The sequence below is a fragment of the Prosopis cineraria genome, unplaced genomic scaffold, assembly GCF_029017545.1.
Source record: "Prosopis cineraria cultivar Desert tree isolate PC_DT_omini unplaced genomic scaffold, ASM2901754v1 PC10, whole genome shotgun sequence".
In the NCBI taxonomy this organism is placed as follows: domain Eukaryota; kingdom Viridiplantae; phylum Streptophyta; class Magnoliopsida; order Fabales; family Fabaceae; genus Prosopis; species Prosopis cineraria.
In genome coordinates this window covers 7,881,357-7,907,356 of record NW_026555341.1, presented here as the reverse complement: position 1 = coordinate 7,907,356, position 26,000 = coordinate 7,881,357, and the positions used below count along the sequence as shown (strand labels likewise).

The 26,000-nt window shown below is 38.2% G+C and overlaps 3 protein-coding genes across 6 annotated transcripts; 1 reads left to right on the top strand and 2 right to left on the bottom strand.

Moving 5' to 3' along the window:
- Nucleotides 1–276: 276 nt before the first annotated feature.
- LOC129322165 (long chain acyl-CoA synthetase 4) lies at nucleotides 277–8,963 on the top strand. Its single transcript, XM_054968265.1, has 19 exons — nucleotides 277–651; nucleotides 1,032–1,095; nucleotides 1,208–1,297; nucleotides 2,735–2,791; nucleotides 3,351–3,399; nucleotides 3,562–3,638; nucleotides 3,775–3,814; nucleotides 3,897–3,991; nucleotides 4,186–4,353; nucleotides 4,553–4,663; nucleotides 4,742–4,829; nucleotides 4,937–5,003; nucleotides 5,228–5,303; nucleotides 5,405–5,522; nucleotides 6,061–6,306; nucleotides 6,402–6,541; nucleotides 7,629–7,811; nucleotides 7,914–8,033; nucleotides 8,695–8,963. Exons 1-19 carry the CDS (start codon nucleotides 500–502, stop codon nucleotides 8,740–8,742), a joined length of 1,989 nt encoding a protein of 662 aa, XP_054824240.1. The 5' UTR covers nucleotides 277–499; the 3' UTR covers nucleotides 8,743–8,963.
- Nucleotides 8,964–11,625: 2,662 nt separating this feature from the next.
- Nucleotides 11,626–15,700, bottom strand: LOC129284655 (uncharacterized). Of its 4 annotated transcripts, none has more exons than XM_054920187.1 (7): nucleotides 15,448–15,700; nucleotides 15,132–15,340; nucleotides 14,527–14,681; nucleotides 14,061–14,278; nucleotides 13,012–13,618; nucleotides 12,060–12,569; nucleotides 11,626–11,982 (listed from the first exon to the last, which is right to left on the bottom strand). In XM_054920187.1, exons 1-7 carry the CDS (start codon nucleotides 15,466–15,468, stop codon nucleotides 11,879–11,881), a joined length of 1,824 nt encoding a protein of 607 aa, XP_054776162.1. In that variant the 5' UTR covers nucleotides 15,469–15,700; the 3' UTR covers nucleotides 11,626–11,878. The 4 variants fall into 4 exon arrangements, with proteins under 4 accessions (XP_054776162.1, XP_054776164.1, XP_054776163.1 ...); XM_054920189.1 differs by having other exon boundaries at nucleotides 15,405–15,699; XM_054920188.1 differs by having other exon boundaries at nucleotides 13,012–13,615; nucleotides 15,448–15,698.
- Nucleotides 15,701–20,936: 5,236 nt separating this feature from the next.
- LOC129322884 (endoglucanase 6) lies at nucleotides 20,937–25,445 on the bottom strand. The gene is made up of 8 exons (XM_054969332.1): nucleotides 25,021–25,445; nucleotides 24,677–24,889; nucleotides 24,297–24,497; nucleotides 22,969–23,058; nucleotides 22,716–22,880; nucleotides 21,987–22,620; nucleotides 21,815–21,889; nucleotides 20,937–21,711 (listed from the first exon to the last, which is right to left on the bottom strand). Exons 1-8 carry the CDS (start codon nucleotides 25,222–25,224, stop codon nucleotides 21,413–21,415), a joined length of 1,881 nt encoding a protein of 626 aa, XP_054825307.1. The 5' UTR covers nucleotides 25,225–25,445; the 3' UTR covers nucleotides 20,937–21,412.
- Nucleotides 25,446–26,000: the final 555 nt, after the last annotated feature.

Genomic DNA, 26,000 nt, shown 5'->3' with positions numbered 1-26,000 from the left:
CCTTGCGTGGTTTAAAAATTAAAGAGAAAAAGAAGAGAAGTTTTTTAAAATTTACTGTCCTCTCCAATTTTTTTCTTTAAATTGGGAGGACCAAAGAAGGAAAGATAAAATTTTTCATACCATAACTAATATATTATTTTTTATAACTTTAAAAATATCTTAATATTAATAAAATAAAAATAAAATTATTTATATATAATTATTTTTTCTCTCCAATCAAATAAGTAACGTTAAACCTCTCCTTTCCGTTAAAATCCCTTACGAAGCTTCGCCGTACTCTTTGCTGCAGCTCAACTCAAGACCGTCGTTCACCTCGTAAAATATACGCAAAATTCCAAAAGTCAAATATTGATATCTTCCGAAGCTCCCATCCGGCCTACCTCAACCACTTCCTTGCATATGAGACTTAATTTATCTCTCAGCCGTTTCTATTTCAATTTATTAGCAGCAGCAGCAGCAGCAGCAGAGAGCAGAGAGATTGAGATCGTAATCTTGTGGTATGGCGCAGGAGAGATATATCGTTGAGGTGGAGAAAGCAAAGGAAGCGACAGATGGGAGGCCATCTATGGGGCCTGTGTACCGTAGCCTCTTTGCTAAGGATGGATTTCCACCTTCGATCGAGGGTCTTGATAATTGCTGGGACATTTTCCGGTGAGGTTTTCTGCTTATTCTTTTAATTATTCTGGCAAATGTGAGACATAGGAGAGAGAATTTTCGTCTTTATGGGTTCTTATGGTTCCTTTAATGTTATCTATGATTTACTCTTAGCAAAGCTGTAGAGCAGGAAGAAGTGGGCTTTATTTCTCCATAATGTCCTGGAGAGTAGTTTATGCCAAGCAGATATCTAGTCCTCGTTCTCATATTATATTTTTGTTATTTCAGAAGCTATAGTCTATAACTGGTACTTGAAAGATGAAATTTATATCTTAGATGTATGGTTTGATATCACTTGATAAATTCTCCGGGATATGTGTTAGCCTACCTGATAAAAGATTTATCATTTTAGTTCTGATTGTTTCGTCCTTCTACAGCATGTCTGTTGAGAAACATCCCAAACAACCAATGCTTGGTCGCCGGGAAATCATAGATGGGAAGGTAAACTCCCTTTCATTGCCGAGATTAATTAGTGCTCTGCAAGTTTCACACAGCCATCGTGTGATCCCGTCTGACAGCACTTATTTGCTCATTTCTCGTTGACCTTTTATAGCCTGGTAAGTACATGTGGCAAAGTTATGAAGAAGTATATGACTTGGTGATGAAGGTTGGAAATTCCATCCGCAGTTGTGGTCATGAGCAAGTGAGTCTTCTATATGTCCTTTTTACCGCGAACTGTAACAAAAATTACTTTCGGTTGTTTAAAGCTGAAATCCTGTAAATCCTGTCCTAGGAATCTCAGTATATATTTGGAGTTTTGTCTTGTAATTTCTATGTATGTTAAAAAAACTTTTATGAATTATTATGGCACCTTACTGTTGTAAGAATGGCAACATTCTGTGCATGCTTTCAAATTGAAGACAATTTTAAACCCGGTATTCTTTTTTTTTTCTTTTTTTGGTAATGTATGTCTTGACCTGATAATGCTGCTACCTGTATGAAGAGCTTGACAATGAGGCTGTTAAGTCTCAAGAAGGCAATGAGCGAAACCGCAAAGAGTAAGGGATTAATATTCATTAAACAGTGAAGCAAGTATCTGACTTCACCTTTATTAAAGCTGTTAGGGAGAATCTCCAAGTATAACTGATTCCATAAATTGAAAGTTCTTACATATATGAAAGACACACATCCGTTACATAGAAGGTTTATTTGACAGCACATCACCCAATTAAAAGATTGACCACACATTAAAGGTAGGACAATACAGTATATAACAAGAACAACAATAAGTCTTGTCCCATTAGGTAAGGTAGGTTACATAGATTGCACGATGTCATTATGACCTGTCAACAACAAAGTATATGGGTATATTGTTAACTAAAAGATCTTGTTCAACAGCTTCCTTGAATGTTCTCTTTGATTTTCCTCTACTCCTTTTTACAGGACTCGAGATTATCTATTTTACTCCCCTAACTGGTGCCTCCTACAGCCTTCTCTATACTATTCAAATTATCTCAAATGATTTTCTACCACTTCCTTAATAGATGCCACACCCACTTTTTCTTATATGTGTTCATTACAGAATTTATTTTTTTGTGTATGCCCATACATTTACCTCAACATCTTTATCTCTGCTATTCCAATTTTTTACTCTTGTTGTCTCTTTAAAGCCCAACATTCACTACTATATAATATGGTTGGTCTTATAATAACTACTAATAACAAAATAAAAGCCTAAAAACAGAAAAGGAAGTTATTCCACATGTGGACTTTAGTCAGATTCTGTGGATAAAGAAGTTATTCCACGTGTATAACTTCCTTATCCACAGAATCTGAATAAAGTCCACATGTGGAATAACTTCCTTTCCTGTTTTTAGGCTGTAGACTTCCTTATCCACAGAATCTGACTCAAATCTTGGGGACTTTCTATGCCTAGAGTACACTAACAGTGGTCTTCTATCAGAGGCCTTGTATTACAGCATGGGTTCTTGAGTTCTAATACTTGGCACTTTTATGGGACTACTGTTTTAGCTTGCATAAGTAGTCTTCCTTGTCTTATGCATGGTTTTGGTATTTTATTTTTGCAGGCCTAATACCGACAGCCATTTCTAATATTTAAACATAAATTTATATATTGCAGGGTGTAAAATGTGGTATTTATGGTGCCAATTGCCCAGAGTGGATTATAAGCATGGAGGTATGTTTTATTTCGAATTTCTTTCCTTATTTGTTACCTCCTTTCTACCTATTTTTTTTCTTATTCTGTTCTTTGTAGGGTTCTACTGTATTTAATGTTGATTTATGTATGCATATTTTTGTTGTACATTTATCATTATTCCCATTTTAATGTCTTCTTGTGTGTGTAGGTGTTCTTAGCTGTCTTTGATCCTTCTTGAAAAAGAGGGAAAATTAGCCAGTTTTATATTAAAACTAGATTGTGTGCCTTGTGCTTTGCATGGAGTCTAAGATGACCATTGTTCATGGCTTATGGATAATGTAGCTTTGTAGAGTTTATATTATTTTTATTGATATTGATATCTTCCTTCTATGGAATGTATGTGTTGCAAAGAAAGTTCTACTGCTACTATCTAGTGCTATGTTTGTGTGGCAGGAATTTTTGGCCATCTTGCCAAGACCATTAGATATGATTCTTCATTAGCACCTTTTGTCCAGTTGATTTTATTTTTTAAGAAGAAATTTTGGGCAAAGTTCCATTGATTTTGGAGTCTCTGACTTGCTCTGCAAAATGAATGCAGGCCTTGAATGCTCATGGACTTTATTGTGTTCCTTTGTATGATACCTTAGGTATGTGCATGTCATTATGATGCTTCTAGACCATGGTGATGGTTTTCCTGCACATTTTATTTTAGTTTATTGACACTGTTACAACTGAAGTTTCATAGGATCTTATGAATACATGCCATCCTAATTATTATGGTTTTAACACTCGTCATTTGTATGACCTAGGTGCTGGGGCTATAGAGTTTATTATATGCCATGCAGAGCTCTCAATTACATTTGTAGAAGAAAAGAAGATTCCTGAGGTTCGCCTATTATATTCATCCATGCTATAACTTTGTTTGTTTGTTTGTTTATTTTTGGCAAGGATTAGAACTAGTGTTTTTCTATTTATCATGGAGATTCAGCCCTTATAATTCTTTTTTTCCAAAAAAAAAACAGTTATTGAAGACCTTTCCGACAGCAGCAAAGTATCTTAGGAGTAAGTCTCTTTAGTTTCTTGAATTCTTAGTTATTTGATATTTTTGAAATAAGCATGCAATCACCTCTATTTCTTTGTTTAGCACTTGTGAGCTTTGGAAAGGTTACAACTCAACAAAAGCAGGAAGTTGAACAGTTTGGATCGGCAATATATTCATGGGCTGAATTTCTGCAACTGGTGGGTTTTTCATTTGACTTATAATTTTGGTACTGTTGGCTACTCTGACATGAAATATGATTCTTGTGTTAAATATGAAACTGGTGGGGTGTTCATTTGACTTGTAATTCTTGAGCAGTGGGAAATTATGTCTCCGTCTCTGGTTTCATGTGGATATTTTGTGGTTTCCAATCCTAATTCATGTTTTCTTGCAGGGTCATGGTCAGAGTTTTGATCTTCCTGTGAAAAAAAGAAGCGACATCTGTACAATAATGTATACCAGTGGAACAACAGGTGAACCCAAGGGAGTGTTAATATCCCATGAGAGCATTCTTACTTTCTTAGCTGGGGTCAAGCGAGTGTTAGAGAGGGTAAATGAACGAGTAAGTAATTTTCTTCTCAAACTTCTCTTGGATATACAAAGAAATCCTGAAATGTAACTTCTTTCCGTTGATGTTTCATCATTGGGTTATCCAATTTGAATGTTCAGGGGATATTTGTTCAGTTTTGGTACTGTGATTTTCAGGTTTCATTTATCATTTCATTTTCTTTTCCAACTCCCTCATTTTTTCTGCTTTGCAGTTGACTGAGAAGGATGTATACATTTCATATCTTCCTCTTGCACATATCTTTGATAGGGTCATTGAGGAGCTATTTATATGGCATAGTGCCTCAATAGGTTTCTGGCGTGGGGTAAGTAGCAGTTATCTCTCCTTAATGAATGAAGGCTCAATATATTACATATAACTATCATCAATGCAATTGCTGCAGGATCCCAAACTATTAATTGAAGACATTGGGGAGTTAAAACCATCTATTTTTTGCGCTGTTCCTCGTGTGCTTGAGAGAATACACTCAGGTAATTGCAACACCTTATCATGTAGGTGGTAAAAAGAATGCTTTAGTTTAAGGGCAAAACAGCTGCATTGATTATTTATAGAATCTCAATCTTCATTTGATGCACAGGCTTGACACAGAAGATTTCTGCGGGAGGCTTCTTAAAGCAGGCATTGTTTAATTTTGCATACTCGTAGTAAGTGATATACCTTCTTGTGACATTTTACTTGATTCTTAAGTGTCATGGTCTCATAGGCTCACCATTATTGAAATAAGAAGTTTTTCTACACACAAATTTCATCTAGACTAGGTTTATTCTCTTTCACAATAAAGTTTGGGTTAGTATTATCTGATTATTTGTGATTCCTTGGTAGAAATTGCATCATTCTATTGTTAATTTATTCTGAAACTTGGCTGCAGCAAGTTGAATAACTTGAAGAAAGGTCTAAAGCATGGGGATGCAGCTCCACTTTTTGACAAATTTGTGTTTGATAAGGTAGCAGAAATTATACATTGGAATCCCCATGCAGTTATTGAGAGTAACTGTTACCACATTGCGATATCTTTTCAACTAATAAGTTCTTGAAACCTAATCAGGTAAAGCAGGGTTTGGGGGGCAATGTACGTCTTATTCTCTCTGGAGGAGCACCTCTATCTGTGCATGTAGAAACTTTCCTCCGGGTGGTGTCTTGTGCACATGTCATACAAGGATATGGTATCGTGTTAAAATTTTGAACATTACCTTTCACACTATAATGATCATGATGGTGGTGTATATTTATAAAAAGTTTCTGAAGCTTGACTAGCTTTGACAATTTGGTCAACGATGACATTTTTGTGACTATTGTCTATTTACTTGTTATCTGTCCTACAGTGAAAAATAAAGCTATATAGAACCTGTAGATGATTATGGCTTTATTTTGGATAAGAATATTGCAGGAGCATATAAGTTATAAATATACATTACAATTAATATATTTTTTAAAAAGTTTAAAATATCTATACATGGATGATGTTAGTACTGCTTAATAACGATAACCTCCCTCCTCCCATATTGAAGTTTGTTTATGGCTTTGCCACTTCTCTTTGCATGTCCAAACGACTTGTGTTACTTTTGTATGGAAATTGTTTTGCACTGGATCTTCCTATGATGCTATTAGAATATGCACTTTTGGGCCTTTTAAAAACAAATGTTTTGAACCTTTGTATCATACTGAATATGGACCTCAGAGTGTTTGTTACTATGAAAACAGGTTTGACTGAAACCTGTGGAGGATCCTTTGTCTCGTTACCAAATGAACATGCAATGCTTGGTACGGTGGGCCCTCCTGTGCCAAATATAGATGTGTGTCTACAATCTGTCCCTGAAATGGGATACAATGCCTTAGCAAGCACACCAAGAGGAGAAATATGTCTTAGGGGAAAAACCTTGTTTTCAGGGTACCACAAACGTGAAGACCTCACAAATGAGGTGTTGATTGATGGATGGTTCCATACGGGTTAGTTTTTTGCATGGTTTCCAGAATTGATGTGCAAATACTCATTATCAAATAGCGTACTTTGTTGATTTGGTTCATAAATAATCTTTCAACAGGGGATATTGGAGAATGGCAACCTGATGGAAGCTTGAAAATTATTGACCGGAAGAAGAATATATTCAAGCTTTCACAAGGAGAATATGTTGCTGTTGAAAACTTGGAGAACATTTATAGTCAAGTTTCTGCTGTTGAATCTGTAAGTCCTGAATTTGATGGCTTTGGAGCTCTAGTATGTCATAGTTTTTTTCCCCTAAAAATGGCTAATAAAATACTCCCTCCATTCCTATTTGTATTAATTAAACCACTTTTTTCAATTTTGTCCTTTTTTGATTAAGGTGAAGGTATTTAATACAACTATATTATTATTTAAAATCAAAGGTAAAAATGAAAGCACATTTTATTTTTTTATAATATCAAGAAAAGAACTAAATTTTCTTAAAATGCATGAAACTGTTGAAATTGTCCTACAATAAGGACTGTAGGGAGCATATAGGTGATATTCTGTTCATGCAAGTGGGGAAAAGTTATAGAAATTATTGTTACTCAAACCGCATGTGGTCCGTATTAGCCAAAAGAGAGAAAAAGAGGGGGGGGGACCTACATTTGCTCAGTTATCCTTGATAGAGTTATGCCTCTCAAGGCTTCTGAGACTGTCTTTTGATTTAACTGGATGCAAGCAGCAAACTGAGTCTCAATCTGTTTGCTGCTTCATAGAGGCGTGATATTTTCCTTCTGTGCCCAAACATTTAAATTATTTGGCTGTTTCTTGTTTGAACTATTATTCATGTATTCTTCTACATTTAAAATTAGAAATTTTGATCACAGTAATAATACCCTATCAGCCATGTGTCCTGTATGCAGCTGCATTACTATGACTGACTAATTATGAGTTAGTGTCAGATTCTCCATCTCAAGTTGACCATCAGCCATATTTACAATTATTCTTCAGTACTTGTTGGTGCTATTGTTTCTTTTATTTTTTATTTTTTTTGGGGGAAACGTTGGTACTATTATTTGTGTTATCAATGTCAATCAATATCAATCATCAATCAATCAATATATAATGTCAATCAATATCGCACTGATTATAAGCCTTAATCAGTTATGCTCATCTTGGGTTTTGTTCAAATGCATGGAGTCCACTCTAGTTGGTATAGAAAACGATATCATGAGGTTTAGTCTAGTGCAATAATAATAATTCAAGTTTCAAGATTCAGGTTCCTTTAATGAGCTGAAAACATTCTTTTTCCGTGTTAATATATTTTCTCCTATTCCTGTTTCAGATATGGGTCTATGGAAACAGCTTTGAGTCCTTCCTTGTTGCAATTGTTAACCCTAAGAAAGAAGCACTTGAAGGTTGGGCAGAAGGAAATGGTATAACCAAGGACTTCAATTCTCTGTGTGAAGATTCTAGGGCAAAAAGTTTCATGCTTGAAGAGCTCGCGAAGATTGCCAAAGAAAAGAAGGTTGGTTAAGTTATTTAATATTTTAAAAAAAAATCAATTATCATGTAGCACACGCACAAGCGCCTAAAAACTTTCTTGGATCCTGAATATGTTGTTTGGCAGTTGAAGGGTTTTGAGTTTATAAGAGCAGTTCATCTTGATCCTGTGCCATTTGACATGGAACGGGACCTTATCACTCCAACTTTTAAGAAGAAGAGGCCCCAGATGCTCAAATACTACCAGGTAGAACCTCTACTGTTTTCAGGATTTCTCTTTGAAGTTTTACTCCATGAATTGGAAATTTCTCCCTTTACCCTTCTCTAAGTTTGAGACATGCCACCAAGCAAAGTATAAACAAGAGTAGTAATGAGCTAGACTAGGTAGTTTGACCACACCATCATGTTCGTATATTGTGTGTTGCCTTGTTATGGAAGGAAACGCTTGTGATGTATGCAGCTATGTTGCTGCTGCAGCCTTACGTATCAGTAATATACAGTAACCTACCGGCACTTGGAATAGTTTCTGTTTTAATTGAATATTTGAGAGAGTAAGATATAATAGGGGCATTACACTATCACAGTTGTATGTGCCATTATGAGGAAGAAATTGATGGTACTCTAATACAAACACGCTCACGGATGAACAAATAAAAAGTCAGGATTGTGCATCTGCTACAGGCTTAAATAGCAGGTAAGCTTATTGATACACTTAAATGCACGTACAATCAGGGAGGCTAACCTGACATTTAGGGATTGTGCAGTTAAGCTCTAGGTAATTACCGTATTAGATGAAAGATACACCGTAAACACATATTCATTTGTATATCCATTTGTAAAAATAATAGTACGAGAATCTGTTGGTCTTGAAGTTGAGAGTACTGACAGAAATTTCCTTTTATGTGCAGAATGCCATTGATAACATGTACAAAAATGGAAGTAAACCCAGTTCCTAAGCTCATGGCAAGACTCAGATTATTTGTTGTCTGCAATTTGATTGGAGACTTGATATATACTTACTAGTCAGTATCTTCATAGTATTATTTCCTCGTGCTGACTCTATATATTTTTATCCATATAAATAAGTTATGCGCGCCGTGCATGTATTCTTAAACTTCCAAAAAAAAAATGTGGGGATAGCTTCAATTTTACTGAAACCTATGTCTATTCGTTACGACATCATGACGTATCCAAATTAATAGCACCCTGAGCACATATTTGTAGGACGTAACTTCACCAGGCACCTCCTTTTTGCTGCTCACGTTGTCCTCTCTCTGCTGTTGTTATTATCATTGTTTTTAAGGAGTCTTCCCCTCTTATGCTTTTTGCCAAATAACACAAACAGCTTAAAGGAGGTTGCCATAAGAGATTCCAATCTTCGGAGGGTAGATGGCCTAGTTGGGCAAGGTTATTCACGCAGAACACATTCATCTTCCCCTCTGAACATTAAGTTGACCTAAACATTCTAGTCTGTTTGCAGTAGCAGCGTCTTCGTCCTCACAACGATGTCCTGAAAGGGGTGCTCTGTATGCGCATCTTTAGTGACCAAGGTTATGGTTTTAGCAACTAGCAGAGCTAAAGAAAACTTGAATATTCATCCATCCTAGGCTCCTACTAAGGTGCGGACCTTTGAGAAATCTTGATCTCTCTGCGATGGCCAAAGTTAAACATTCCACACTTGTTAAAACCCAGGATCTATTCCCATCACTTCCTCTAACCACGCCTCCACATGATGCTGGTCCTTGGGTTTTAACTGAGCTCATCAACAATTTTGACTCCATTGGTACCCATTTATCCCATACTGGCATATTGGAGCTAAGCATTTGAAGTCGATATTCAGCTTCAGATCAGCATTAGTGTTAAAAACACAATCATTTGCAATGTCTTGCTCATTATCTTCGTCTCCTCCCCCAAACAAAAACGATCATCTGGAGGTCTACCGATTCCGGCAGACGAAACCGTACAGAACTCTCCCTTCTATGGTTCCAAGAAATCCACTCATGGAGTGGCATTTTAAAAAATCTATTCCTAAGAGAAGGCTTGACCGACTACTTAAGTTCCAATCTCGAATTAGATGCAAGGTATACTCCTCTTCTGTGCAACCGAATTGGCACAAGGCTAGGTTCATCTAGCCTTCTTGTTCTGAGCTCCATAATATATGCTCTATCATGAGCAGCAGCAAGCCTCACTAACGCTCTAATCTTCTCCGGGACAGGACAAATACCATATCCTGCTCCATAACAAGTCATTCTCGACCTTGAGGTTAGAACTTAAATAGCTATATGCTGATTTAAAGGGAAATCCACCACCAGCCAAGCACCTCCAGTAAAACTCGTCACTGCCTTTGACTATTTGATGAAGCGGGCCTACAAAGAGTGTGAGAATCAAGTTGATAGCTTTGCTTGGCACCAGCAGTAATAGCTTTCTTATATCCCATCCCCCTTATGAACCATGCCTGTTAAAACTTATTCAGAGTTCAGACGATCGCTCACTCTTTTACCAATTCCATTTTTAAAATTATTCCACACCTCTACAATGCTCCTGTGAGTTAGTGAAGCTTCTGCCTTCTGCTTAATCTTCTGCACAACCTCCGTACCACATCTATAGTGGCGCCTCAAGAACATCACCGCTTCACCTCAAAAGCATTTTTTTTTTTTAATTATGCATAGGTATCCTCTTATTAAGGGTATTATTTGAGATATAGTTTGACACTAAATACCAAAATTTCTTCCGGCAGGTATTTGAATATTATTCATCATGTTGCAAAGAACTAATTTCTACTAAACTCAAATCCCATTAGTCACCTAGAAAGCATTTTGGTTGTGAATTAGATTCCAAAAATGCTTCGCGACAAAAGCTTCATTCTATTAGCATTTAACCGTGATACTGAGACCACCTTCGTTTTTGTTTTTGTTTTTTTTTTTTCACATCTCTCCGTTAGACAGGATCCAACTTTCTCACTGTTCATTCTCTCTGCAAAAATTCTCTACTGGGACTTTTCAATTTCAGCAATTATGCTTTTAAGAAGGATCATTGCCGGCATGTTATAGCTCGGAGGCTTCGAGACTATCGCTCTCTCGAGAGTTGCTTTAACACCTTAGATTGAGATACTTCCCTTCTCAATTGGATCTTCTGTATTTATAAAAGGATGATTAAAAATATACTCTCCTTATATCCTCTTTCAAAAATATCTTTGTTTTCTTGTAAACTTTTTTTTTTTGGACTATTGGGAAAATAATTATGACAAAAGTTTGAAAGTATTTGAATGTACAAGGCTATAAGCTATAGACTTGACCCTCACGCCAGTAATGTCATCTAGTGTTGATTACTATTTTTACGTGAAACTTCCCGGCTTTGGTATTTTTATAAACTTTTAAATTAAACATCGTTTTGAGAAGTAAAATAAACTGACGCAATTGATGATAAATATAGATAATTTTATAATAAAATTACATTAAAATTAAAAACATGAAAAGAAACTGAAAGGACTTGGGTCCCATTGTTATTTGTTTACTTAAGCACCATAGCATTAGTAGATGTCATTCGGCTTGGGGTTGTTTCATCTCCTCAGATTACGGAAGCCTATATTGGAAAACTCTGAAAAAACGAATGACGGACGAAAATGAGACGGGATTCAAGATCAAAACTTAATCTACAAGCAATTGAATTGAATTGCTTGTCTGATTGCTTCCAAGCAAGTAATCCCAAGGGCAAAAATGATGTACTGCTTTGTACTGTTGACAACCAAACTGCCGTTGTTAGAAACCTTGTAAATTTGGAATATCCATCTCAATGTCGAAAGCAAATAATCTATAATTCCTTGTCAATAAATTGCTAGATTTTAGGAAGAGAAATTTAAAATTTATATTAACATCAATGGATATAATCTATAACCCCATATCTGTTCATCAAGACTTGAGAGGCAAGCTTACGCAGCGGCACTAATAGCGCTCATTTTAAGATGAGTAAGAAAAAAATAATTTGAACCGGTTTACAAACGCTGCTGACATGCTTACAGAGAAAACAAAAAAGTATTCAGGCCACACGTACATTGATAGCTGTCCAGAAGAAAATTAGCCCACCTCAATCTATTCACTTCTCAGACACTGCAGTGTCCCTCTCGTTATCAGATGCAACGACCAAGGACATGGACTGCAATGCAAGTAACTCGTCTCTCGTATACTTCAATCTTTGATCTACTTCAGAACAAATGAAAATAGGAATTAGATATGGCTCCCTATGGTTTCACCTTAAGATATCTGAACAAAATTACCTATAAAACTCGGAGACACAGCCATGATTTCTTTCTTCTTCACCCCTTGTACTGGCCTTAAAGTCAATCGAGAGGAAGTAGGCCGATTAGGCCTGTTTCGGTCATCAGGGATTCCAGTACTAAGTTGTTCATGTCTTACTTCAATTTGAGGATGAATTCTAGAAAATGATAAGATAGAGTCTCTCATCAAGAGCCAACAACCAGTGAGGTCCATCGATTTTAAAGTCGCTGGGGGTTTAAAAGTTTCTAGTCCATAATTTGTCAATATGGCATCACATATGCTAAGACTTGTCAGTCTAGGAATTGTTGACAAATAATCAAGCGAAATGTCAGCCAGTGAAGTGCTTTTCAGAGAGATGTATCTCAGCTCTTGGAAGCTTGACAGAGGGCATAAAGCTCTATCGCTAACAAGAGTATGCTCCAAATTCAACCTTTCCAATTGTTTAAGATTCTGCAGGGCTGCTAGAGAGAGAGGAGCATCTAGTTGAGTCTCTTCCTGCTGTACAAAACCTGAGTCCAAAGCCAAAAAATGAATCTTAAAAATCTAGTAACGAGAAGACCTTGAGCAAGAAGATATACGGCACTACTGTCAAATCACTATTGAAGAGAAAACATCAGACTTTCAGGGGTTATTCAACCTAACAAAAAATTGTTCCTCCAAATTTAAAGTGGCTGAAATAAAGGGAACAAAATAGCCATAACAAGAAAGATGGAGGATAAAATAAATCCTCAGACTGGGTCAATGCTTAGGATAAACAAAAATGTTCCCAGTAAACACTTCCAGCAGATCTACCTGAGAACTTGACAAGTTTGTAAGCACAGCACCACATATGGCTACAGATATCAGGCTATATATTAGCTTGATGCAACTGGACAAGATAATTATTTCAGCCACCGCGTATATCACAAATCATGAACCCAAACATGAGCAAATACAGCAAATGGATTATACCTTTTATAATTGTATGGCTCAGGTCCACAACCTTTAATGAAGGCATCATGGCAATATATGAGAGGGCAGCATCATCTATTGGGGTCTCAGATAATGACAGAATCTCAAGACTGGGAACATGTCCAGCCAAAATTCCCACTCCAGCAGAGCTAACTCTAGTACCGTTGAGATTCAAACTTTTCAAGTTTCCACCAATGAGTGCAACCATTTCAATTGAATCATCTCCAATCATGCATGAGCTGAGATTCAAATGCTCTATTACTTCCATCTTACTTAAGAAGAAGAAGTTGTGAAGGCAAGAATTTGAGATATCCAGAAAAGATAGGAAGTTTGTATTTAGATGTAACAAGGCATCGGCTTCATTTAGAAACGTAGTGCCAGAAAGAACAAGCTTTGCCAAAGGAGCTTTACCATCTTGAAGTACTGACTCAATAATACAATTGCTCATGTTCAAACATTCAAGAGACAATAAGTTAGGCAATCTTGTGACACCGGTCATAGCAAGATTTAGATGGCTTAACTTGGGGAACATATTGAGAATAGCAGAACCTTCATTTGAAATTTCACTACCCCAAACGTCCAGGTATTGTAGCTTTTTCAGCACCTGCTATAGTTTGAAAAAGAAAGAGTGAAGGGTGATTAAAAAAGTACATAGAAAGATTTTGCTTATATTTATAATTTGAGAACTGGCAGTACTGATGATAAATGCTGGTGGAAACTGGTAAAGCATACAACAATACATGTTCAAAGAAAAATAAGCAATGTATAATAGAAGACCCAAGCCTGTAATGGAATATGGAACAAAACAAAGCAAGAAAGACAAGAAAACATAAAACAAACTATTTTGTCCAGAAAATCCTGAGTTCAGAATCAACACATGGTCCATCAAAATGCAATAAATCAGTATCTTAGATGTACATGTTAAAATGCAATAAATCAGTATCTTAGATGTACATGTTAAAATGCAATAAATCAATATCTTAGAAATACATGCCAATGGCTCATGCTGCCTCATTTTCTGGATCAATCCAAAACTGAAAGAAAATTACCTGTAATGAATTTAAAGCCACATCATTTACAGGTAATCCACCCAAGTCAAGAACAGACAGGGCCTTAAGGGAGGCAAGAAGTTTGACCCCTTCTGCTGTCACACCTGTTTGAGCAATGTGTAACTTCTCCAAATTTGCTAAGGAAAGAATGTGCTTAATAGCAGCATCATTGACCTTCGAGCATCTTGAAAGATCCAACTCCTGTAGACTGGTCATTCCTAAAGCCAATAAAACATTAGGAAGATCAGTCATGCATGTCGAGCAGCATTCACCCCCTTTGCACTAATCAATTGGCTTTTAACAAAGTTTTCCTCCATTAGATAAGTATATTGAAAGATGTTTCCAATATGATTTCAGCAATCGTTCAGAGCAATTTTTTAGTTCAATATCATTATTACAAACTACTGCTTAACCATTTGACCAGATTAGCTTCAACGTATTTGTAATACAAAACTATCAACGAAACCTGTAATAGCCCATAGGGCTGAATTGGTGATTCTACGGCAACCTCCAACATTCAAGGAACGCAACTGGCGAAATGCACCCAAATATGCTATCCACTCCGCATCCACGGAGGGTTCACCTCTGACATCAATCTCTTCAGCACAGTGTTTGAAAACTCTACGGAAAGGAAAAATGGAATTTTGGATTGGAAATCAGTTTCAATTTTATTTCCCGAAATATGCATTACCTAGTGATGAAATAAGAAAACGAACATCTCCAACCCTGTAGCATAATAAAATTCTGCTCGTTCATCTCGTTTTACCAATCAAAGGGCGAGGCAGATTATACATTTGTTAGAAGTTGTAGTTATATTCATACGACAGAAAGCCTGACGCCGAACCGTTATTTCCTCATATTAGATCTCATCTAGAACATTTACTTCATTTCTTCTGGACTACCAGTTAAAGTCGAATAGAAAGCACCAAAGTAAATAGGTTTATCGTTTCATCGATTTCACATTGTAAAGGAAGCCCAGAAGTTAGAACACATTGACATAAACTATCCAATGCAGAGGGTATTTATGTATCGATCTTCGAAGATAAATAAAAGATGAGAAAAGGGGCATACTCGAGGAGGGAAGGGTAGAGGAGATGACGACTAAGGAGGCGGCGGAGCAGAGCATCGGCAAGAGGAGAGGGCAAGCGGTCCAGCCTACGCCTCTGCCTTCGCCATTTGTCGACGCTCTCTCTACTCTCACATGCGGCCTCCATGCATAGCGACACCAAATCCAAATGGTTGCTCATCTCTGTGAATTCACCAAAAAACTCCCGTTTTGCCTGTGCGAAAATTCGTCCAGTCAGATCTGAACGAAGCAGCTAGCTAAAGAGACATAAAACTTACAAATAATAAACGAACGAAAGATTATCAGGGGCCTGAATCTGACTTCGGGATCTCGAAGCTTCATCTCTGCAACACCGCACTTTTCACCGTTGACCGTTGGAGGCGGCCCCTGGAAGCCCCCCGAACCATTTTGGGCCTCAATAATCGATAAATTGGGCTCAAACAAATCTAGCTAGTCCAGGAAATGTACGAAAATTGATCGTTGGGAATGGTTTGAACTTCGAAGATGATCGTTTTTCTTTGATATGAAGCCTTGCATTCGAATTGGATGGTAAATTTAACCAGGGGCGCTTTCTGCCCTGTATTAATTAATAGCAATAATATCATAAATATATTCTCCAATCTTCATTTGCACCCGATATATTGAAATCATATAGTGTTGAGACAAATGCAGATCAGATCCAACGTAGAAAGGCTGGAAATAATAAACCCAGGCTCAATATTAAATAATATAAGCCCAACTTAGTCTAGACTGATTCTTTATCTGTATATATGTTAATCTTCCTATATATGTGTACAGATCCTATCTTTTATAGGGTTTAGTGCCTCAACTATTTATTGTAACACTTGTCATTGATTAATAACGAGAAGCCATTATTCAGCATTCCAAATGTTTAACTTGGTATCAGAGCGATTCAACTGGCAGCTATGGTGTCTGCAGATGAACAATCTCCTTCCACTAGTTCTGTTAACAAGCAACCATCAGGTTCGCATTCTTCACTTCTTGATGCTGTAAATTTGGCAAAGAACACTGCTGCTCCTACATCCTTGAACCAAATCTGTTATGTCAAGTTGGACAGGACTAACTACATGATTTGGCAAACTCATGTTCTCCTTATCATAATGGGATATAAGCTCGATGGCTTTCTCACTGGTATGAAGCCCTGTCCACCACAGTTTCTTGTTGAGAATGGTGAGACACGTCTCAATCTAGCCTTTAAAGACTGGGTTGCAGCTGATTCATTGCTTTTCGGCTGGCTTCTTAACACGATGACGTTAGAAGTGTCGTCACAGATGACTCAAGTTTCCTCATCTGCTGGTTTGTGGAATGCTGCTAAGCAGCTTGCTGGGTCAAAAACTAAGGCTCGAGTATTGTTGATTCGGGCTGAACTTCAACATACTAGGAAGGGTACGTCTCGTATGGAGGAATACTTAAACAAAATGAAGAGTCTGTCTGAATGGCTCGCTATTGTAGGCTATCCCATTCCTCTTCCAGATCTCATTCTTCAAACGTTAGCTGGTCTTGATGGTGAATATAATGCAATTGTTGTCTAGCTGTCTAAGGAATCGGATGATATTACTTGGATTGATTTTCAATCTACTCTTCTAACATTTGAGAGTCATCTTGATCAGTTGACTCAGTTTTCTCAACTTAATATTTCAACTAATTTTGCCAACTATGCTTACTCTGAGAATCCCTCTCTTGGATGTGGTCATTGGCGTGGACGCCGTAGAGGCTGTGGTCAGCATGGAAGAGGTAAATTCAATAACAATTATAGAAGTAATGGAGCAAATAATGATAAACCTCAATGCCAACTCTGTGAGAAATGGGGCCATACTGTTAAGACTTGCTTTTATCGATATGATAAGTCATTTATGGGTTCTGGTAGCAGTAAACATGGTAACAGCTCCACTAATCCTAACTCTGAATTTAATGCTTATTGGGCTACTCCTGAGACTATCACTGATGATGCTTGGCTTTTGGATAGTGGTGTTACAAGTCATGTGACTAATGATCTTAGTCGCATTGATAATCCAGCTATTCCTGTTAGTAAGGTCTGCATTATTGTTGGTAATGGACAGAAAATGGGAGTAGAACGAACTGGTTCCTCTACTTTACAAAATCAACCCAATGCCTCAGTTAAATTGCGTAACATTTTATATACTCCTGAAGCTAATAAAAATTTACTGAGTATTTACAAGATGGCTGCTGATAATGATGCTAATGTCATTTTTAATAAATCTGGTGTGTTTGTGAAGGAGCAAGCAACCGGGAAAGTACTACTGCAAGGGGAGAAGCCAATTAAGGGAATGTTTCCTGTGCTTGGTAACAAAGTAGACAACAAGGAGGACCATTTCTTGCTGAATGCAGATGAAGAAGCTATTACAGCAACAGATAATAGTTCTAGTACTAGTAAAAAATTATGGCATTGTAGGCTTGGTCATCCAAATGAGAGAGTACTAAGTAGAATCATTCATGATTATAACTTGAAGGTTAATTTCAAGGATGCTCATCATCCTTTGTTTTATGAACCTTGCAAATTTGGAAAATTACATGCTTTGTCTTTTAAGCTGTCTCTCTCTCGCGCCACTAAACTACTAGAACTTAGTCATATTGATTTGTGGGGTCCTTCACCTCTTGTTTCTATGAATGGTTTTTGCTACTATATTCTGTTTTTGGATGATTTCAGTCGATTCTCTTAGATATTCCCGCTAAAGACTAAAGATAAGGCCTTACAAATGTTTATTCAGTTCAAACAATATGTTGAAAAACAATTTGAGCTTCCTATCAAGACTATATAAAGCGATTGGGGTGGTGAATATAAAAGTTTTTCCAAGTTTTTACAAGAATCTGAAATAGTTTTCAGACATTCTTGTCCTCACACTTCTCCTCAAAATGGGAGAGCTGAATGAAAACATCAACATGTTGTTGAAATTGGCCTAACTCTCCTAGCTCAAGCCAAGATGCCCCTTTATTATTGGTGGAAGGCCATTCATACCGCAAATGAGCTAATAAACAGACTACCTTCTACTGTTCTAGGTGGTGTTTCACCCTATTTCAAGCTGTTTCGTAAATATCCTAGCTATGAGGGTCTAAAGGTTTTTGGTTCTGCATGCTATCCTTGTCTAAGACCCTATAACAAACATAAACTTCAATTCTAAAGTGCAAGATGTGTTTTTCTAAGATATAGTAATGCTCATAAAGGTTACAAGTGCTTAACCTCTAATGGTAAGGTGATAATTTCTCGACATGTGGTCTTCAATGAAATTGATTATCCTTTTGAAACAGGTTTTATAAATAAAAGGATCTCACCTGAAGTACAAGTTCATCCCAGCGTTTTCTTTCAACCCTTAACTTCTTCTGTTCTAGTACAGTGTCCTCACACTGATACAATAATGAGCAGTAAGAATTCTGATTTTTTCTCTACTGGAGAGTTGTCTCAAGCATCAATTTCAAGTAGTGAGAGATCTTTACCTGAAGCCATTGAAGAAGTTGCTGATAATCAATTAGTTGTTCCTTCTTCACCTGACAGTAATTCAAGCTCACAAAGACAGTCTCTTAAACATCATTATGCTGACGGATCCCTTATTCATAGCCCTGTCAATGATATCAACATTCTAGATAACAGACATCCAATGATCACTCAAAGTAGGGCAGGCATACAAAAACTTAAAACACCTTATATTAGCATGTTAATGACTGAAAGTGATGCTGATATTGAACCAACTTATGTGAGAGATGCTCTAAAATCCACTAAATGGCGAAGAGCTATGTTAGATGAGTATAATGCTCTTGTCAAGAATCAAACTTGGGTTCTTGTTCCCTATCATGGTCAGAGAAATTTGGTTGACTGCAAATGGATCTTTAAAAATAAGTTTGATGCTGTTGGGTCTCTTATAAAAAGGAAAGCTCGGTTAGTTGCCAATTTAACAAAGCCCAGGTGTTGACTTTGATGAAACATTTAGTCCTATTCTAAAGGCTTCTACTCTGAGATTCATACTGACTGTTGCTGTGAATTTCAACTGGGATATCAATAATGCCTTCCTAAATGGATATCTAGATGAATATGTTCTCATGAAGCAACCAGAAGGTTTTGTTAATTCCAAGTTTCTAAATCATGTCTGTCTACTTAAGAAAGCCTTATATGGTTTAAAGCAGGCGCCCCGAGCTTGGTTTGAGCGTCTAAGAAATACCTTGATTTAATGGGGTTTCACTAATTTAAAATGTGACACTTCACTATTCTTTCTTCAACATAAATCAAACAATATGTTTGTATTGGTTTATGTAGATGATATTATAGTGACAGGAAACTCATCTAAGATACTAGAGTTGTTTGTCAAACAATTAAATTCCCTATTTGCTCTAAGGGCCTGTTTGGTTCAAGGGGAGATGAGGAGAGAGGAGGGAGGTGAGGGGAGAGGAGGGAGGGGAGGGGAGGGGAGCTCCCCCTCAATTTGGAGGGGAGGCTTTGGAAGGGAGGGGAGGGGCTCCCCTCCTCCTAACCAAACACACCCTAAAGATCTTGGTCACTTACATCACTTTCTGGGCATTGAAGCGTTCAAAGATGACACTGGTTTATATTTAAAACAAGAATGCTACATTCAAGAAATTTTGAGGAAAGCTGGTATGCTCCATTCTTCCCCTATTCCTACTCCTATGGTGGTAAATAGACACTATTCTAAAGAAGATGGCATGTCTCTTACAGACTTAAGGAAATACAGGCAGATTATTAGTGCATTGTAGTATTTAATCAACACCAGACCAGATATTATATTTGCAATAAACAAATTGAGTCAGTTTCTTAGTTGTCCTACTGATGTTTAGTGGCAAGCGTTGAAACGCATCCTAAGGTACTTAAAAGGAACTTCAGATCTTGCATTACATATCAAACCACACAATCTCATTACCCTACAAGGCTTCTTAGATGCTGACTTTGTTGTTTGCCCAGATGATCGGCATTCCATGGGTAGACATTGTGTATTTCTTGGAGATTCTTTGGTGTCGTGGTCGGCTAGAAAACAATGAGTGGTTTTCAGGTCCAGTGCTGAGTCAGAGTATCGGGCTCTTGCTGATTTTTCCACTGAACTCACCTGGTTCCAGTCACTTGCGAGAGAAATTAGTCTTTGTTCTCTTCATATTCCATACTCGGTCAAAACACATCAAGTTAAACGTTCATTACATCTATGACCAAGTCCTCAATCGCCAGTTATTTGTACGATACGTCCCATAGTCTGAGCAACTTGCAGATCTTTTTACTAAAGCTCTGACACACTCCAAGTTTTGGTCTTTCAGAAGCAAACTCGACCTAGTCAAATTTCCAAGGTCTCGTTTGAGGGGGAATGTTGAGACAAACGCAAATCAGGTCCAACATAGAAAGGCTAAAAATAATAAACTCAGGCCCAATATTAAACAATATAAGCCCAACTCAGTCTAGACTGATTCTTTATCTGTATATATGTTAATCTTCCTATATAAGTGTACAGATCCTATCTATTCTAGGGTTTAGTGCTTTAATTATTTATTGTAACACATGTCATTGATTAATAACGAAAAGCCATTATTCAGCATTCCAAATATTTAACTTATAGCAATGGAATTTATTGGATGCGAGCATTTCTAAACAACTCATGAAATCCCGATTATGAAGGTTTTGAATTGCAATTTGCAAGTCTCTGATTTGCCCGTGAGATTGCTTGGAAACAATAAATCTTTCATCGCAATTTGATGCTACTTGATATCGCTTGCACAATACAAGACTGAGTATAGTACACATTTCCGTTGTAAATAAATATGCAAACGAAGCACAACAGTAAAAATGCAATGCACAAACTATTTTCATAAAAAGTAAAAAAAATGTTGCAAAGCTTACAACATCACGACCCAAAAAGACAATACAAAGCTGTTTAAGAATACAAGTAATGGCGCCTTGAAATATTGAGAAGTTCGGTTCTTTTCTTCACTTCTCAACACCCTTCTGTCGCTGTCTCTTTTCTTGTATCGCTCACTCTATATAAGCTGTGAGATGGAGGAGAAAGAGGATGAGCACTTTTCTTGTTGTCTCTTCACTCCTTTCTTCTCCAGACCTTACATCTTATTTGACCTAAAGATAATATGCTCTAGCTTCCTAGTAGAATGCAACAGAAACAAGTGAAGACGAAAACTTGGCCCGAAAAGGAAAGCGAAAACGAGAAGAGCTCCTCCTCACTGCACTTTTCGTATAGCTGCACAATTCTTACACCACACCATAGAAGCTATAACAGCCTCACTTTGAAGAAGTTGGTGTCTTTCACGCCAGCATGTAGTTGGCAACAGAGACGTCTGCTGCAGAAGCGGCATGAATGTAGACGAACTCGAGGCTCTTACCAGCTGATAGAGAGTTGAGCCATGATGGGAAAGTGTAGGAATCACCTGACTTTGTGAGGCCCCAGATTGGACCATAAAGCTTGGATATCGAGAGGTTGAGAGACTTGAGAGTTTTGGGAGTTGTGTTGGTCACCACAGTTGAGTACCTGGAGTAAGTTCTTCCACTGGCAACCCATGAAGTGGTCATCTTCTGTTGAATCGAAATTGGACCTGAAGATGAAGCTGCAAGAGGAGTTCCTAGGTTAGCTTTTAATCTCACTCGAGAAAATTGAGCAAAAAATATGATCACAGATGTAAAATGCAAAAAAGGCCAAAACAAGATTACCTGGAGCTGGAGTGACCTTAGGTTTGGGAGCTGGTTGTGGTTTGGTGATGACAGGTTTAGGAGCTGGAAGAGCAACTGCAAATCAAGGAAGAAATTGTACATGAGCATGACATACTTACCAAACATCCAGAAACCGAAAAAATTAAAGGCCTTACAAAAGTAGCAGCAATACCTGGAAGTAGCTGGTTATAGGAACCATGGCCAGCACTCAAACGGGCTAGGATACCAATGAGAGGAGCATTGTTGTAGGTGGCAGGCTCTGTTTGCTCATAATTATCTCTTTCATCAGCAAAGTTGTCATAAGCATCAGGTCCACCAACAAGTGCACCAACAAGCAGATTGGGGTCGCTTGCTTTCCTGCTAAACCAAGTGGCATAACCTCCACGGCATGTGACAAATGTAGGATTAACCTTAAAGGACACAATGGAGGAGGCCCTGTGGTGAACCCTTTGAGGGAAGGTGGTTCCATAGCCCACCATGTAACTGGTGCCTCTTGGGTTGTCTCCGAGAATGTAGTCAACCTGAGATTTGGCCAGGGACAGAAGCTGAGTTGGAGGGACATTGCCGGAAGGACATCTCAAGTATCTGCCGGAAGATGCCAGGTAGTCTGAGTAAACAGTGGCTAAGAAGGAGGCGCTTGTCACAAACTGCATGTTGTTCCATCTCTGCCGGAAAATCAGACCACCGGGTGTCTTCTGCATGTTGCGAGTGCCCTTTCCAAGGCATGAGCACATGAAGTTCTCTGCTTTCTGTTGGTATTTCTCAAACACTACTGCATTATGACCGGCTCTGCCTTGCATCAAGAACTTCAGCCAACAAGCACAAGAATTAATTGACGTTTTTACTTTTCACTTATATATGACAATGATCAGAGAGAAAAAGCATTAGTGTTAGTGGTTACCTTGGCAACTAGAGTCTGAACCCCAGCATACTTGACGTCCCATCCAAATTCATTCATGGACCAACCAGTTCCACCCATGGAATCACCATTTCTTCCGAGGTAATCCAAGTAATACTTCTTGTTACTTGCTTGGTACAACCATGCAGCAGCCCACAGTAATTCGTCCTGCACATACATATACACATATTTGTTCAGCCAACAAAAGCTGCAAATGAAAGGAACAGGACTGAGGATGATAGCTTATAGTACTTACGTTGTAGCCACTGATAGATCGGTAATACTTTTGGGCCACATTGATGCTGCTGTCGTACTTGCCTCTGTATTTGTCCGCAAAGTCAAACAGCTGAAATTGAACAACACCACAGCAGTTGTTAGATTAACATGTCATCAAGAGTTATTTAGTATAGATGTATAGTCCAAATTTATATAGTTATTGCTGATAAAAGCAGCAAAGGTTTCCAGGGAACAGAGTTCGAACTGCGCTAGGATAATGGCAAAGAACCTCCAATTTAGTTGTTCTTAATTTTCTTCCCCCCCCCCCAAAAAAAAAAAAAAGAGTTTTACTTGCCGACGAAAAAAGTAATATGAGATCTCATCTGACAAGTCGAGTGAAGACACTAAGAAGTAAGGAGTATTACAAGTGAATAACAACAACAAAAAGATACTAAGTGCATAAAAAAAACAAGACCCTAAGAAGGTAAGCGCCGACAGTTTTGGCACGTGCCAACCAGGTGGGCTTTTTTCTGTGAATCTCTTTCACGGGTACGGTCAGGATCCGGCCCAATCCTAACCTAGATCTGCGCTTCACGATTCACTGATTCAGAAAGTCCGGGTCGTATTAACCGGGCTTAAATCCCCCTTTGATCCGTAATTTTCGCCTAGGCCCCACAAAAGAAGTAAACAAAAAAGATAAAACATGTCCCTTCGCCTTTTGGTCTGTTCTTCTGCTCTTTCAATCATATTCATATAAAATATAATTAGCCGTATCAATATATATATATATATAATAAGCCCTATTTAAATGAAAAAAATAGATGTTTAAAGACTATTAATCTACTCTTCGGAGTAAAATTTATTCATCGTTCTGCTTGGCAAACACACAATTTGTATTTTCAGAAGATGTCTGCAGTTGAAAAAATATTTTTAAATAAAATTAATGATTAAAAAAGTGAATCTCAATTCTTTCAGTCTTTTGTGCGGGTCGTTATATGCATGATGAAACCGCTAGTACCAATTAAATTCTTCCTTTTTATTTCCCTGCCAAAGTGGATTCACCATAAATGCCCTTCTACCACGCACTGCGTACTCCAGCGACCACTCTGACACAAGAACTAGAAAAGTGTAACTGCCTATTTAAACTCGGAACTTCCCAACCGTTCCGCTAAGTGCTAATGCTAGCCCACGCGTGCCACGTTTTAGCGTTTTACTTTACATTAATTACCGCATTATCTCTGTCCTTCGAGCCATCGTACGGGTTTCACATCAGTCAGCGACTTCTCGTTTAAAGGTTGATTAAATAAGTCATTATTTTTAAACTTTCCAATATAAGCTAATGAAAAGGAGTGCGCGTGACGCACGGACCTGGTAGGCATGGCGAAGCAGCTCGGCGGCGTAAGAAGGATTCGAGCGTCGGAAGACAATGGATGCGGCGGCCATGGCGGCGGCTGATTCTCCGGCGAGATCCGACCCGGGATTCCTGGAGTCGATCTTGTAGGCCCTCCGGTCGGTGGTCATGTCCTCCGGTCTTTGCCAACAGTAATGGTCACTGTTACCGTCTCCCACCTAATTATATAATATCAAAACATTCAGATCAACTAACCTTCTTAACTGCGTAAGAAAGATTCCTCGCGGTTCAACTTCAACTTATTGAAACCGACAAGTTACTATGAAATTACAATGAGCACAATAAGTGAATTCGGTGGCTGAAGATGAGAAAATGGGAAAAGAAGGTAGGAAGGTACCTCTCCGTAGAGAACATTAGGTTCAGGGTGGGCTTTGATGAAGTAGTCAGTACCCCACTTTATAGCATCCATGGCATGGCCAAGCTCGCCGTTTGCAGCCATTTGCTTGCCATACTCTATCACGCTCCACGACATCATTGTAACTGTGAATGCCATGGGCAAACCAAACTTCACATTGTCCCCTGCATCATAGTACCCGCCAACTAGATCTACCTGCAATTTTCCGCAAAAATTAACCCCATAAACTCAACATGTATTTAATCTCAAAATAAGTTTACAGAATACTATTGCAGTATTGCTAATGAGCCATTTGATTCAGTTTTAAGGACCCGTTTGAAACTTACCCCACTTGCCTTGCCGTCGTGCAAACCAGAATGACCCCTCCATGTCACTCTCTGGCTGTGGGGGAGAATGCCAGATCTCTGAGCTTCATAGAAGATAATGCTCTTGCTCAGAGCCTGGCCGTAGTCATGAGCGGCAAGAGCAAGTGGTAAGCATAGAAAAAGGAGAAAAGGAGACAGGGGAATGAATTTTGCGAGCTGGGTCATGATAATTGAAGATAAAACAGAGTCTGGTGTGTTTGAAGGTACGAGTAAAAACAGAGGAACGAGAAATTGGGTTTGAAACAAGACTGTATGGGAATGAATTCAGAGCAGGAAGCAGAAGCTCATTGCCCTGCCCACTAGGGGGAAAGAAGAGAGAAAAGCGCAATGCGGTGGGGATAGGGATCTGGGGGAGGGGAGGCAGAGGACGGAGACTGAGAAACTAGGGGGATCGAGGCGCTATCTATATAGCGGAAAAGGAAGGTATCAAGGAACCCAGAAAATGACAGTGATTTAATAAATTAGGTTTTCTTTGTTGTCATTTTCCTTTATTATTTTAATTTTCCTTATCTTGAGGGTATTTTGAAGGGGCTGAAAATGGTCGAGAAAGGAACAATGTCATGTGGGACTTGCAGGAAGGAGGTCGGTGAGGAGGTAAAGCAGTTGTCAGAAATAAAATTTACTGCTCAACGTTTTCAGAATAAAGTCAGAAACTCAGAAAACAGAGAATTTTAGTAAGCAAGCAAGCTAGCGTTTGAACGGGGGGATTTGGGTGTGGACCCTTTGGTGCCGGGGAGCATTTTGAACTCAAACTGCGAGGACCCTTCACGCAACTTGCGAAGTGCTAACCCTGAATGAACTTTAAGGAGTTAAAGGTACAGTAACAATAGTCAAAAAGTTAGAAATGGAAACGGAAGTCTGGTTCAAAGGGTCCACACTGCGAAATGACTGTTCTGCCTCAGAGGGGTTTCAAAGGGCCGCATTAAGAGCACATGACTTGG

Excerpts from the sequence above, each read along its gene's own strand:
- LOC129322165 (XM_054968265.1), top strand. The coding sequence starts at position 500 with ATGGCGCAGGAGAGATATATCGTTGAGGTGGAGAAAGCAAAGGAAGCG. Across the intron at positions 3,815-3,896 it reads AGCAGCAAAGTATCTTAGGA|CACTTGTGAGCTTTGGAAAG; the intron begins GTAAGTCTCTTT and ends TTCTTTGTTTAG. Across the intron at positions 3,992-4,185 it reads GGGCTGAATTTCTGCAACTG|GGTCATGGTCAGAGTTTTGA; the intron begins GTGGGTTTTTCA and ends GTTTTCTTGCAG.
- LOC129284655 (XM_054920187.1), bottom strand. The coding sequence starts at position 15,468 with ATGAAGCTTCGAGATCCCGAA. Across the intron at positions 14,682-15,131 it reads CTCTACCCTTCCCTCCTCGA|AGTTTTCAAACACTGTGCTG; the intron begins GTATGCCCCTTT and ends TCCTTTCCGTAG. Across the intron at positions 12,570-13,011 it reads GAGCCATACAATTATAAAAG|GTTTTGTACAGCAGGAAGAG; the intron begins GTATAATCCATT and ends CTTTGGACTCAG.
- LOC129322884 (XM_054969332.1), bottom strand. The coding sequence starts at position 25,224 with ATGACCCAGCTCGCAAAATTCATTCCCCTGTCTCCTTTTCTCCTTTTT. Across the intron at positions 24,890-25,020 it reads ACGACGGCAAGGCAAGTGGG|GTAGATCTAGTTGGCGGGTA; the intron begins GTAAGTTTCAAA and ends GGAAAATTGCAG. Across the intron at positions 21,890-21,986 it reads CTATAACCAGCTACTTCCAG|TTGCTCTTCCAGCTCCTAAA; the intron begins GTATTGCTGCTA and ends CTTGATTTGCAG.